We start from the raw sequence: 13,359 nt of genomic DNA, 5'->3' as shown, positions 1-13,359 counted from the left end.
AACGAGGAGAGATGGAGAAAATATTATTTACAATATCTAGACTAATACAGCAGTTTTCAAAACATACATATGAATATGTTACCATTGATAATACTCACTCTTGGGCCCTGTTCAGTCAGTGGGAAAACATTTTGAAACGGAGAGGTATAACCTAAACTTCCAATAAGAACACTTCTGTTTTCTGTTGCAAAACATTTCGCTAGTGTATTCACTACTGAAACAGGACCATGGCCAGAAGGACTCTCACAAACAGCCAGCCAGACATAACACTTACGTTGATGTGGAAAGCGGACTGTGAGTCGAAGTCACTGCCCTGTCTGGTGAGTCTGTACTGCTGGTAGACATCATCATCCTGGAGGATCTGACACAGGTCCTGCCCCCCGGGCACCGCCACAGCAGGCTCCTCTGGACGCTCAGCTACACAAGAGACACACAGGAAGTTAGCCCACAGAACCTTTCACTTTACACACGTGTAGCAGGAACACCTGCTGCTTCCATTACATAGACTGACCAGGTGAAAGCTATGATCTCTTATTGAAGTCACTTGTTAAATCCACTTCAATCAGTGTAGATGAAGGGGAGGAGACAGGTTAAAGAAGGATTTTTAAGCCTTGAGACATGGATAGTGTATTTGTGTCATTCAGAGGGTGAATTGGCAAGACAGAAGCTTTAAGTGCATTTGAACCGGGTATGGAGGTAGGTGGCAGTTTGTGGCAAGAACTGCAACACTGCTGTGTTTTTCACGCCCAACAGTTTCTCGTGTGTATCAAGAACGGTCCACCAACCAAAGGACAATAAGTCAACTTGACACAAGCTGTTCTGAGGGCAAGGGGGGGGGGTACAACTCAATATTAGGAAGGTGCTCTTAATGTTTTGTACACTCGGTGTACGGCTTGCTGTCTCAATTCATTGATGTCTTTTCATTCCTCACATCCTCTCTCCTCCCCTCCTTCTCCTAATGCATTGGAGATTAAGAACCGAGGGGAGGGGCCTTGTTCAATATAGTGAAGGAGGCGAGGACATAGGAAGCAAGGTACAGAGGAAACACAAATTGGGATAGGGTGCTTGTGTGAGGGTCTTACCCTCTTCAGGTGCGTGGTAGGCGGCCAGGGCGTTGAGCATGTCATAGATGACCTCTTTGATGGTGTCAGGAATGGGAGGCAGCGGAGACAGCTTGAGGGGGGTGGTCTTCACCAGCTGCACCGCGTTGGGCCCCTTGATACGCAGGTTCTCAAACTCATCATCTGACGCTAAGCAGAGTGAGAAAAAGATGCCAACACTTAAAGCAACCACACACACACTGTCACATTAAGTCACACTGTAAAATAGGGGCACTAGCTGAGAGCTATAGGTGCAAGCAGATAGTTTACTGGCCACAGGTCTGTCAGATGTATTCAGAAGTAGTTTCATAAAGATTTGGTCACCACACCACACTGTTCTGCATGATCTTTTGAACCGGATAGACCTGTGGACATTCAACTATCCAGACTCCTATCAGAGTGTTTTAACGTACCCGTACCAGCTCCGCGGGGTGCAGGTAGGGCGATCCGGACGCAGCTGTTGGCCGTGTCGGCGAAGCAGTCTGGGTTCCGGCAGGCGGCCGGGCCCAGAACGCGCAGGATGTAGTTAATCTCTCTGGAGCCCAGAGAGCCTGATACCACACCTGACGTGGTGCTGCCCGCCCCACTGGTCACTGCTGACCGCACCACCTAGAAGTCAGACAGACACTTAGTGCAAATTACAAATGGCTATAGTGCACTACATTTTAACACTGACTGGGGGTTTGTCAACAGTCTAAAGTTTGCTCCTCTAAGTTTCTCCTTGCCTTCAGCTACACTGATCAGAAAACTGAAAATAATACCAAATAGTTGAAATAGGTGAAAGTGTTCCAGTACCTTCTCCATGGTGTGGCGTAGAGTGGCGGGGTCCTCAATGATGTGTCTGAATAGCAGGGTGACGAGCGGCGTGAAGCCGTTGAACCCCGACCCCTGCTTCAGCCCCAAGATCATCCTGGTACTCTTCAGCTCAGCAAACATCATGGCGTAGTGGTGGGTTCTCGTCAGGCGCAGGCACAGCCTGAAGAATAATTATAAATTACACACAGTCCAATTGATGACAGTTCTTCCAGTACAATTTATATATAGATGTATTTTATGTTACGTTTTGCAGTTGTGACTCAAATGGTGCCATTTAATGACTGACGCAAACTAATTTCTCATTACTGATCAGTAAAATAAAACTACTACATTTGATTTGTACAGCACTTTCATGACACTTTTTAGTGTGCAACAAGTACTTAGAGTAGTAAAATAGAAAAAGTAGACAGCCAGCATGACTTGGGCCGGGTGGGTCTGGCCCCCTGGGTTCAAAATAGTTTGCCTAAGGAGCTCCATAAAGCATTGAGCACATTCTAAATGCCTTGATTCCATCCGAAATACACAGCAAAATGATTGAATACCAGGAAAATGTAGTTGGGGTATTATGTAGAAAGAGATTACTTTATAATTGAAATCACTAATAATGTAAGAACAACTAAAATAAAATTACTTTAAAAAAAAAACTTGTTTTTACAATTAATCTTCAAGATTGAAGTCTTATTTACAGTTTTACTGCAAGAAATGAATTCCCACAACATTGGATGTTCTAAGTTGACTTGAGAAGTATCCATACTGTCATACCAGGATATTTGGTAATACCGGCACTGAACAGAAGGACTGCTATTTTCAACCCCTACTGAACCGTTGTAATCAGTAGGTTAGCAATGCTAACAAATAGATGTAAAATCCTATAGAGAATGCTAACTAAATGCTAACAAGCGCATTGCTAACATGTTATACAGTCTCTGACCTAGATTATTTGCAGGACTGACATCCCAGCTGAAAGTTATAGAAGTAGCTCAAAGACGCTACTCACAGCTTGCTGCACAAAATAAATATTAGACAGCAAGGCACTTGATCAAGGAGGGGATTCTCCGCTGTTACCATGCGAAACTTGATTATGGAAGAGGGTAACCACTTAGGTAACAAACAATAAATTAGCAAATCAAATGCACAACTGCAGAGCATTTAGCACATTTTTGACAGTTAAGTTATAAGATATCTAGCTGGCAAACATTTAGGTCTGGATTCCATACTACTCCACAACAAGGCTCCGGTCTCTCATTGTTGTGTGCTTGTAAAGGCCACGTGACTGGGGACTACCAGTAAGGTTAGTAATTAAAAATTGAAATTAACTTGATATTCCTTATCTCCTAATGTAATGCACAAGATGACTGCAGGTATTTACTTAAAAAGTAGCTACAAATATCCAAATGTATAAAAATAGATCAAACAAAGTATAAACAATAATGACAGTATTGAAAAACCATCCTTTGGCAATTTCCAAATACCCCTGTATATGGTATACTGCCCAAGCCTAGTTCCAAGTCCACAACAATGCTTAAACCAAATCAGGAAACCACTTTTGAGGTCTGGGAAATATCTGTATAAATGTTGATTTTTGGGTGTAGTTCCCCTTTAATCCCAGTGTGCTCCTAGCAAGAGGCTGTTGTTTAGCTGTGTTTTTGTAGCAAACGTGATGGGAGAGCTGGCAAAACAAATACCCACTGGATTGATGAAAAATAATCACGATATTATTCTGAAAGGTAAGCATAGGCTACTTTGTAGTTAACGTTTAATTGAGAAGGTTTTTGGGAAAGCCTTTCCAACTATAAGAAGGCTTTTCATGAGCATCATGGCTACACAAAGAGGTAGACGCACACACCGCGTACACAGACAAGGGGCATTTGTGTTGCCTCTTCAGAAAGTTGCAGGAAATAAAAATAACGGGTGCATTCAGTTCATATCTTATGATAAACTTGGGCAAATGTATACATTTAGTTGATTCCCTACTAAGGTCAATACATTTTTTATATAGTTGAATTCCGCTTTAATGCCTGGATTCCATTAGGGGCCTAATTATCATTTTTGGACCAGAATGAGGCTCTCTACTACCTATTCTTCCTGCAGTGATGATTCACCATCTTCATCTAATGTTTTCATAATTTATCTGTAGATAAATCGGCAAAATGCCATAGGCCTACTAGTAGCAAATTGGGAACCAAATGAACGGCTCTCTCACCGATACGATTTCGTAGGCTACACTGACTGATGAGACTCACTCACTTTAGCATCACTGTCCGGCAAGTCCAGACATCCTAGGAAAGGAAACCCTTCGGTTTCCTTGTTCAGATGTGATACCATGTACATATAACCACATTGTTTCTCTGTCATCGCTTGCTTTGTGACTGACAGGCACCTATCAAATCAAATTTATTTATAAAGCCCTTTTTACATCAGCTGATATCTCAAAGTGCTGTACAGAAACCCAGCCTAAAACCCAAACAGCAAGCAATACAGGTGTAGAAGCACGGTGGCTAGGAAAAACTCTAGAAAGGCCAGAACCTAGGAAGAAACCTAGAGAGGAACCAGGCTATGAGGGGTGGCCAGTCCTCTTCTTGCTGTGCCGGGTGGAGATTATAACAGAACATTGCCAAGATGTTCAAATGTCCATAGATGACCAGCAGGGTCAAATAATAATAATCACAGTGGTTGTCAAGGGTGCAACAGGTCAGCACCTATCCTATCAATAGATCGCTAGAAGATCCATATCGTTCCTTCCAGCGAGAGAGGGCTCGACAGAAACTTAAATGAAAAGTAGCCGAGCTAATATGATTATGAAGTGGACAAAGTAGTCAGCTGAAAATGTGTCCAACAAGCTGATTAGGCGACACTAATGGAAAACACTGCATTTACATAAGATTCAAGACTTAAAAAAGAGAACAAAATAAAAGTAGGAACCTTAGTGTGGCATGGAGGGTGTCTGGGTCCACGGGGACACTTATCATGGATACACAGGCTCTGATGAGCACCGTGGTCATGTCCTCTGTCAGGCCCTGCACAACGATGGCTCCTCCTGCCCCGGTGCGTTCAGACGTGGGGTCCAGGGGGGCTGCGGGAAGTGGGGCAGCAGGAGCAGAGGGACCAGAGAAGGACTCCTTTAGTTGAGGGGTAGTGTTGTCATCTTTAGGAGCACTCATCTCCACGGCTACTGGTGCAGAGTCTGAAAGAGAGAGGGGAGGATTTGACTATGGTATTCAACTAAAGTAACAGTATACCTACATTTTTCATCTAAACAAAGTGTGCTTTGTGACAATAGCAATGTCTAATAAAAGACTTCTTCACACTTTGCTTATAAACACTGGAGTTGCGCATATTTCTTCCAAAGCTATAAATCTACAGTGCATTCAGGAAATATTCACACCCTTTCTACATTTTGTTGTTACAAATTTGGATTAAAATGGATTCAAATATTTTTTCAATCTACACAAAATACTCTGTCAAAGAGAAAGAACGAATATATTTTTAAACGAATATATCTTGTTAGATAAGTATTCAACACCTTGAGTCAATACATGTTAGAATCACCTTTGACAGCAATTACAGCTATGAGTCTTTTGGGGTAAGTCTAAGAGCTTTGCAAACCTGGATTGTACAATATTTGCTCATTCTTTTTCAACTCTTCAAGCTCTGTAAAGTTGGTTGTTGATCATTACTAGACAGCAATTTTCAAGTCTTGCCATAGATTTTCAAACTGATTTAAGTCAAAACTGTAACTAGGCCACTCAGGAACATTCAATGTCGTCTCAGTAAGCAACTCCAGTGTATATTTGGCCTTGTGCTTTAGGTTATTGTCCTGCTGAAAAGGTACATTTGTCTTTCAGTGTCTGTTGGAAAGCAGACATTTGTATTTTGCCTGTGCTCAGTACTATTCCATTTAATTTTTATCAATATAAAAAACTCCCTAGTCCTTGCCGATGACGAGCACATCCATAACATGATGCAGCTACCACCGTGCTTGAAAATATATATATATATTTTTTTTTAAAGTGGTACTCAGTGATCTGTTTGCCCCATCTAAAATGTAATTAATAACTTCACCATGCTCAAAGGGATATCAAATGTCTGCTTTTTTATTTTTATTGATACCTATCTACCAATAGTTTCCCTTCTGTACGAGGCATTGGAAAACCTCCCAGGTCTTTGTGGTTGAATCTGTGTTTGAAATTGATGGCTCGACTGAAGGACCTTACAGATAATTGTATGTGTGGGGTACAGAGATAAGGTAATCATTAAAAAATGTTTAAAAAATTCAGAGTGAATCCATGCAACCCATCATGCGAATTTAGCACATTCTTCCTCCTGAACTTATTTAGGCCATAAAGGGATTGAATACTTAGTGCCCTGACACTTTAGCTTTTCATTAACTTGTAAAAACATAATTCCACTGATATTATGGGGTATTGTGTGTTGGCCATCAAAATGTGGAAAAAGTCAAGGGGTGTGCATAATTTCTGAAGGCACTGTAGAAGGCAGTAGGTCCATTATCTGGGTCTCTCTATCCTATGGCTTGCCCATGTCCCCCTCATCAGTCTCAGGTATCTGATCGAGGCTAAACTAGAACAGAAGCTTCTATCCAGTCATCACCTGGGTCTGTCTGCGTCTCCTCTGCCTTGCCCTTGTCCCCCTCCTCCCTCTCAGAGTCCGTCATGCTGCCAGTTTTGGCAGGTTTAGGAACGCGAGGCACTCTCTGAACCGTCAGCATCACCGGACGACGGTTACCAGTCTCCTCATTCACCTGGAATAGAACAAAGATATACAAGTCAATGGTTTCCCAGACCCAAATTATGCCCATAACTGGACTGATAAGCACTTTCAATGAATACTCTCCATTGAGCACCAGGATTTATTAAAGTATTCCTATTCCCCCCAAAAAATCCACTGTCGACTCTGTTCCTTTGAGTGGTCTCTGTATAGAAGAGGCTCCTCACCGGCGAGTTTATTAGGTACACAACTACTTTCACCAGAATGGAGCGCTCCTACGTGGCCGTGGCTTGCTATATAAAGCAGGCAGACAGAGACATTCAGTTACTGTTCGATTGAACATCACAACGGGCAAAACAAGTGACCTAAAAGACTTGGCGCCTGCTATGATCGTCGGTGCCAGGCACGCCGGATCCAGGATCTCAGAAACGACAGCCCTGTGGGATTTTCACGCACAACATTGTCCAGGGTTTCCCAAGAATGGTGCCACAAACAAAAAACATCCAGTCAGAGGCAGTCCTGTGGACAAAAACAACTTATTGATGAGAGGTTGAAGGAGAATGGCAAGAATCGAGCAAGCTAACAGGCAGGCCACAAATAATGGCACAGTACAACGGTGGTGTGCAGACAACCACAATGGGTTCGACTCCCATCATCTAAGATGCAGTTCCAGTGGGCACACGATCACTAACACTGGACAATTGAGGACTAGAAAAACATTGCCTGATCTGACGAGCATCGGTTCCTTTTAAGTCATGCTGATGGCAGAGTCAGGATTTGGTGTAAGCAGTATGAGTCCATGGCACAATCCTGCCTGGTGTCAACGGTACAGGCTGGTGGAGGTGATGTACCGCTGTCCAATCTGCAGCAACTGCGTGATGCCATCGCGTCAGCATGGACCAATATCCCAGTGGAATCCTTGTAGAATCCATGCCTCGAACAAGTCAGGCTGTTCTGGGAGGCAAAGGGTGGTCCGACCCAGTACTAGATGAGTGTACCTAATAAACTGGCCATTGAGTTGTGTTACAGCCTTATTCTAAAATTGATTAAATACCAAATAAATCTTAAGCAATTTGCACACAATACCCCATTATGACAAAGCAAAAACCAGTTGACATTTTTTCAAATGTATATAAAAAAAAGAAATACCTACATAAGTATTCAGACCCTTCGCTATGAGTCTCGAAATTGAGCTCAAGTGCATCCTGTTTCTATTGATCCTCCGTGAGATGTTTCTACAACTTGATTGGAGTCCACCTGTGGTAAATTAAATTGATTGGAAAGGATTTGAAAAAGCACACCTGTCTATATCAGGTCCCACAGTTGACAGTGCATGTCAGAGCAAAAACCATGAGGTTGGAGTTGTACGTAGAACTCCGAGACAGGATTGTGTCGAGGCACGGTTCTAGGGAGGGGTACCAAAAAATGTCTGCAGCATTGAAGGCTCCCCAAGAGCACAGTTCCGTCCATCATTCTTAAATGAAAGAAATTTCGAACCACCAAGACTCTTCCTAGAGCGGGCCGCCTGGCCAAACTAAGCAGGGGCGTGATAAGGGCCATGGACAGTGAGGTGACCAAGAACCCGATGGTCACAGAGATCTAGAGATCCTATGATGAGATGGAACCTTCCAGAAAGACAACAATCTCGGCAGCAGTTTGCCAAAAGGCACGTAAAGATTCTCAGACCATGAGAAACAAGATTCTCTGGTCTGATGAAACCAGAGATTTATTGAATGCTTTGGCCTGAATGCCAAGTGTCATGTCTGTAAGGAACCTGGCACCATCCCTACGGTGATGCATGGTGGTGGCAGAATCATGTTGTGGGGATGTTTTTCAGCAGCAGGGACTGGGAGACTAGTCAGGATCGAAGCAAAGATGAACGGAGCAAAGCACAGAGAGATCCTTGATGAAAACCTGTTCGAACCGCTCAGGACCTCAGACTGGGGCAAAGGTTCACCTTCCAACAAGACAATGCAGGAGTGGCTTCAGGACAAGTCTCTGAATGTCCTTGAGTGGCCCAGCAAGAGCCCGAAACTCCCCAAATACAGGTGTGCCAAGCTTGTAGCATCATACCCAAGAAGACTTGAGGCTGTAATCGCTGCCAAAGGTGCTTCAACAAAGTACTGAGTAAAGGGTCTGAATCGTTATGTAAATGTGATCTGTTTTAATCTTTAATAAATTAGCAAAAATGTCTAAAAACCTGTTTATGCTTCGTCATTATGGGGTATTGTGTGCAGATTGATGAGGGAAAAAAATAAGGCTGTAACCTAACAAAATGTGGAAAAAGTCACAGGTCTGAATACTTTCCCAGTATACATCTCTCTATACCTGGACCATGGTGTTGAACTGTACGGTGTATCTCCTGCGTCCTGCGGTGAATCGGACGCTGCTCTCCCCGGCCCTCCAGGCTGAGTCTATAGTGCCGTTGTTAGAGGCAGAGTAGCTGCACCAGCGCCCCGACCGGTCGTCAAACCAACGCCAGTTATTACCATTGGGCTGCAGATACTGGAGAGAGTGGAGGGGGTGTGGGGACGAAAGGAGAATTATTATTATTATTTTTTTAATTGTTGTGAGAGAAGGTTGACTGAAAGACCAGACATGGCAATACAATGGTAATCACATGCATATCCTATAATGTGGGATAAACTTTGTTGCACGGGGACATTCCTCTTACCTTGTTCATCTGCGCTCTGCGTTTGGATGAAACAGCCATTTTCTCATAGAAGTCAATGATCAGCAGCACTGGAGTGATCCACCTGTACACAGTCGGACAGACAACGTTCAGTCGTGTTGTACATCGCCTTTTGTCTGACAGATGCAATGCTTATACATTTACCTCACCCAAGTACGAAAAATAAGTATCGCTCTAATAAGAAAAGGCTTTGTTAAAAAAATGAAGATCGTTCATGCCGCCATTTGTAGCAGGATGTGCACATGTGCTAGCTAGCTAATCTCAATAACGGTCCTTTAGTCCGTTTGCTGTCAGAGCCTGGGGGATGGCAGAGCCATGTATTTAGAGCCTTGGACAATTGTTTCTGCATTATGATGCAGTTACATGTATGACACTTCATTTTTTCATTTTATGTTAGCTCCCATTATATTACATGGGAAATATTTAAATAATGCTTTGTAACTGAATTAGAACAATATTCACAATTTTAAAAGTTGGGCCAACTCTAAATACACAGCTTTGGGGGGTGCTACTCACTTGGGCGTCTGGATGTCCTTCTGCTCCTTGGCAGCCTGCAGACAGGGCTGCACTACTTCTAGCAGCTTGATGAGCACATTGAGGATCCCACTGTTCTCCACCACCCTAGCACATGACAGCTTCAACTCCTACAGGGAACAGAAGACAGCATGGCTCAACATTCAGGGCCGGTGGGGGTGGGGGTGTGTGAGGAAGGAATTACTGTTCATCTATGTGTCTGTCACTAAAGTAGTTTGAGCAGGAGGTTTTTCTGTCTGCGTGCGTGTGTCCGTACCTCAAAGAGCAGTGTGAGCAGCAGGATGCGTGTTGCCAGGTTGGAGGCCTGGGGCAGGGTAGCCATCTGTCTGGTCCACTCGGACACAGTCTTGGTGTCACTGGTGGTCAGGGGTATTGCTGCCTTGATGAGCACGTCTGCTGCCTCCCACACCTACACATGTCAAAGATCACATACTTTAATAGATCACACCTTGACATTTCACACAGCAGAGTTTCTTAATCTCTGTCCAGGGGCTCCCCCGAGTGCACGTTATGGGTTTTGCCCTAGCACTACACAGCTGATAATCAAATCTTGATGAGTTGGTTATTTGAATCAGCTGTGTAGTGCTAGGGCAAAAACCAAGACGTGCACCCAGGGGGAGCCCCAGGACAGAGATCGGAAAACCCTGACATACAGGACACAGAGAATTTTGGTGCAGACGGTCACAAGGACAATACTACAGCTTATTGTTCAGAGGTCATTAACATAGTGACAACACTAGCAATCTTCATCACTTCTCCAAGGCAATGACCAATTGGTATTACACATACCTGGTTGACCACCTGTCGAAGGATGAGGTCCCTGTACTCGGGTCCACTCCTCTTGATGGCGGTCATGAGCAAGTCACAGAGGCGATAGACGGTGTCTGGCAGCTCGTCCAGCAGGTGGAAGCAGCCGGGCAGCATGGAGTCAGTGAAGGCGTGGAGCTCCGTACTGTCCAGGGGCTCGGCCTCCAGGAACCTCTCCAGGCAGCGAGCCTCCTCCTCCTCCGTACGCTCCCTAGCTCTCCTGTCGTCCTCCTCGCGATGACGCGCGGCCTCCTGAGAGAAAGACATAGGGAGGGAATGTGAGCACGTGTGGGGGTGAAGTGGTGTGAGCCCAGTTTCAGAAATAACCCCTAACCAATCTGTGTATACATCAGATAAAAGCAATACAGCTGATATTTCACCAGGTCTATGAAATGAAAAGCTGCAACAATAAAAATAATTCTACACCCAGTGTATTCCACTAGCGCCGGCAATACAGATAATTACAGAGTCATTTTCAGCCGGGTACTTTCTCCACTTAAAATGTACTTTTCAAATCGCTAGTCAGAAGAGAGAGAGAGAAAAAAAAAAGAGTGCCAAGCCCTCTCCTGCTAGAATGAACAACATGCATCTTCTAGTCATCAATTGATAGGACAGGAACCTGTCAATCTAGGTGAGAGATGACAGGGACACACTGCTGGTGTGACTGTCTGTCCTGCCTCTTTGTACCTGGGTGTGTGTGTGTTGGGTGCGCTGCGGTTGCAGTCAAATTTCTTTACACAGAGAGAGCGTGAATTTGCATGTCGAAATCCACTTCGCCAAATTGTTTTTTGGCACATTGATTTTCCTTTTGCATGCATAGTCTGACTTTAACGTTGGCCTGCTGGCAGTAAAAACATTTGGTGGCCAGTAACTTTTCAGCATATTTTTTTCAATCCAGTTCAACATTTGCCTGCTCTGTCAGTCTACCATTGAAGACCACACACGTAAATGTCACGCTATTTGTATTTGACCAATAGGATAGGCCGTTCATTCAAGCACAACCACTCTCCTGCCAATCATAACTTCGAGCAGTACATAGGTTGATGCTGTCACACAGCACACGAGCTGTCCAGAGTAAAAAGAAGTGCCCATCCATCTACTCACTGAGCTTATTTACGTGATTGTGCAAATACTAGCAATAGGCTGGCTACTGTAGATAGTCTGCAAAAAAGACACGTAGCATTGGTCTTGGCTAGCCTGCTATGGTCATGTTGATCTCTTTCTTTTGGAATATTTGTCTTAAAGGGGGCAACATCCTATTTTCAAATCTTCTCAAAAATACATAATTTACAAACACAAATGAATGCAATTAATACACTGCGGTTCTAAAGAATGGAGTCATGACTTATTTGAAATATATTACACAGCTTTTTAAACACATATAATAACCAAATGTAGCCTATTAATAGCTGAATAGGCCTAAATAGAGAAAGCATGACAACCTATAGTCCCCCCATGACCCCAACCCATTTAACAACTACACCATGTAGAAATTGTGATAGGCCAGTAGATTTTTGTCCAGTGAGAAACTAAATAAATTTTGGACCCAGGTGTGTTTCATATGCAGCCAAGGAGTGGTGGTGCATATGCTATTTACTGTGCTTTGATTTAGGGACGGCAAGCTTGACTAGTTTAAAAAATATGGTGAATCCGCCTCACTGCAGGAACAATAGGTAGGCTAGTTGTTTTAAACCTATTAATACTTATTGACATAGGTCTACCGACTTCAGAGTGTTGACAATGGACTAGTTAACTGCTGTTGTTTTCTGTGTAGCAAAGCACATGTTAAACACCTGCTACATTCGTCTATCATACCTGTATTGCAGATGGCCGAGAAAAAGTCTTAAAAGGAAGCTTGAAGCCTGTGGAAGTCAGCAGACTCTTACAGGATTCTTTAGGCCCAGTATAGTCTAAATATTTTCCCCTTGTGATTTATATCATGTTCTACAACAGCTGATGAAACTAACCATATAAAAATATGGGGGGAAAAAGTTCTTATTTCCTGATATTTGCTGGTTGAAAATCTAAATCTAGGAAAAATACAGCTTGTTGGGAATAATGTCTTAACCAGAGGAGGCTGGCTGGCTACTTTCTCTATTTGGCTGGCTACTCCATGTGCTTGTGGAAAACACTATATCCGTTTACATTTCAGACATTTAGCAGACTCTCTTATCCAGCGAGACTAGGTTTAAGTGCCTTGCTTAAGGGCACATTAACAGATTTTTCACCTAGTCTGCTCAGGGATTAGTACGAGCAACCTTTCAGTTACTGGCCCAATGCTCTTAACCGCTAGGCTACAAACCTATACAATATTTCCAAATCTACACAAGTGCCTAGGGTGTATTGTAGACTCCACAGCTAGGCCCTAGGGGGCCCTGGTTATTCATTCATGAGCCGTTGTCCATTCATTCAGCAATATGTTCCATCCGTACGCCTGAGTGGGGGCGTGTCTTAGTGTGTGTGTGGCAGCGCACCTCGGGCGAATCAGAGCGCTGTTCCATGCTGACCTCTTGTCCCAGAGACATGGCGATGGCTCTCATCATCTGGTCCTCCTCTGACATGGTCATGTCCTACAGACAGACCAACAGAGTACACTTAACACACATTACGGGAGGAGACGTGTGTGTGTGTGTGTTCCTGTGCGTGCGTGTAATATGAGTATATAGTGTGTCAATGGACTGTGGC

At 43.7% G+C, this 13,359-nt stretch overlaps 1 protein-coding gene across 19 annotated transcripts in view; it reads right to left on the bottom strand.

Moving 5' to 3' along the window:
- The window catches only part of LOC129829647 (E3 ubiquitin-protein ligase HUWE1-like), a 76,481-nt gene that overhangs the window by 34,082 nt on the left and 29,040 nt on the right, over positions 1-13,359 (bottom strand). For 17 of the 19 annotated variants that reach the window (XM_055891466.1, XM_055891476.1, XM_055891465.1 and 14 more), the window contains 12 exons: positions 13,149-13,244; positions 10,657-10,926; positions 10,124-10,276; positions 9,850-9,977; positions 9,316-9,397; positions 8,970-9,146; positions 6,525-6,675; positions 4,839-5,100; positions 1,896-2,076; positions 1,514-1,709; positions 1,083-1,250; positions 275-417 (listed from right to left, as the gene is read on the bottom strand). In XM_055891466.1, the coding sequence (XP_055747441.1) occupies positions 275-417; positions 1,083-1,250; positions 1,514-1,709; positions 1,896-2,076; positions 4,839-5,100; positions 6,525-6,675; positions 8,970-9,146; positions 9,316-9,397; positions 9,850-9,977; positions 10,124-10,276; positions 10,657-10,926; positions 13,149-13,244 (2,007 nt within the window). The remainder of the gene's footprint in view (positions 1-274; positions 418-1,082; positions 1,251-1,513; positions 1,710-1,895; positions 2,077-4,838; positions 5,101-6,524; positions 6,676-8,969; positions 9,147-9,315; positions 9,398-9,849; positions 9,978-10,123; positions 10,277-10,656; positions 10,927-13,148; positions 13,245-13,359) is intronic. The other 2 variants (XM_055891473.1, XM_055891482.1) reach the window with 2 other exon arrangements.

This window comes from Salvelinus fontinalis, chromosome 31 (genome assembly GCF_029448725.1).
Source record: "Salvelinus fontinalis isolate EN_2023a chromosome 31, ASM2944872v1, whole genome shotgun sequence".
In the NCBI taxonomy this organism is placed as follows: Eukaryota; Metazoa; Chordata; class Actinopteri; order Salmoniformes; family Salmonidae; genus Salvelinus; species Salvelinus fontinalis.
Note: the sequence above shows the minus strand (reverse complement) of the source record. Positions and strands in the feature narration are given on the sequence as shown.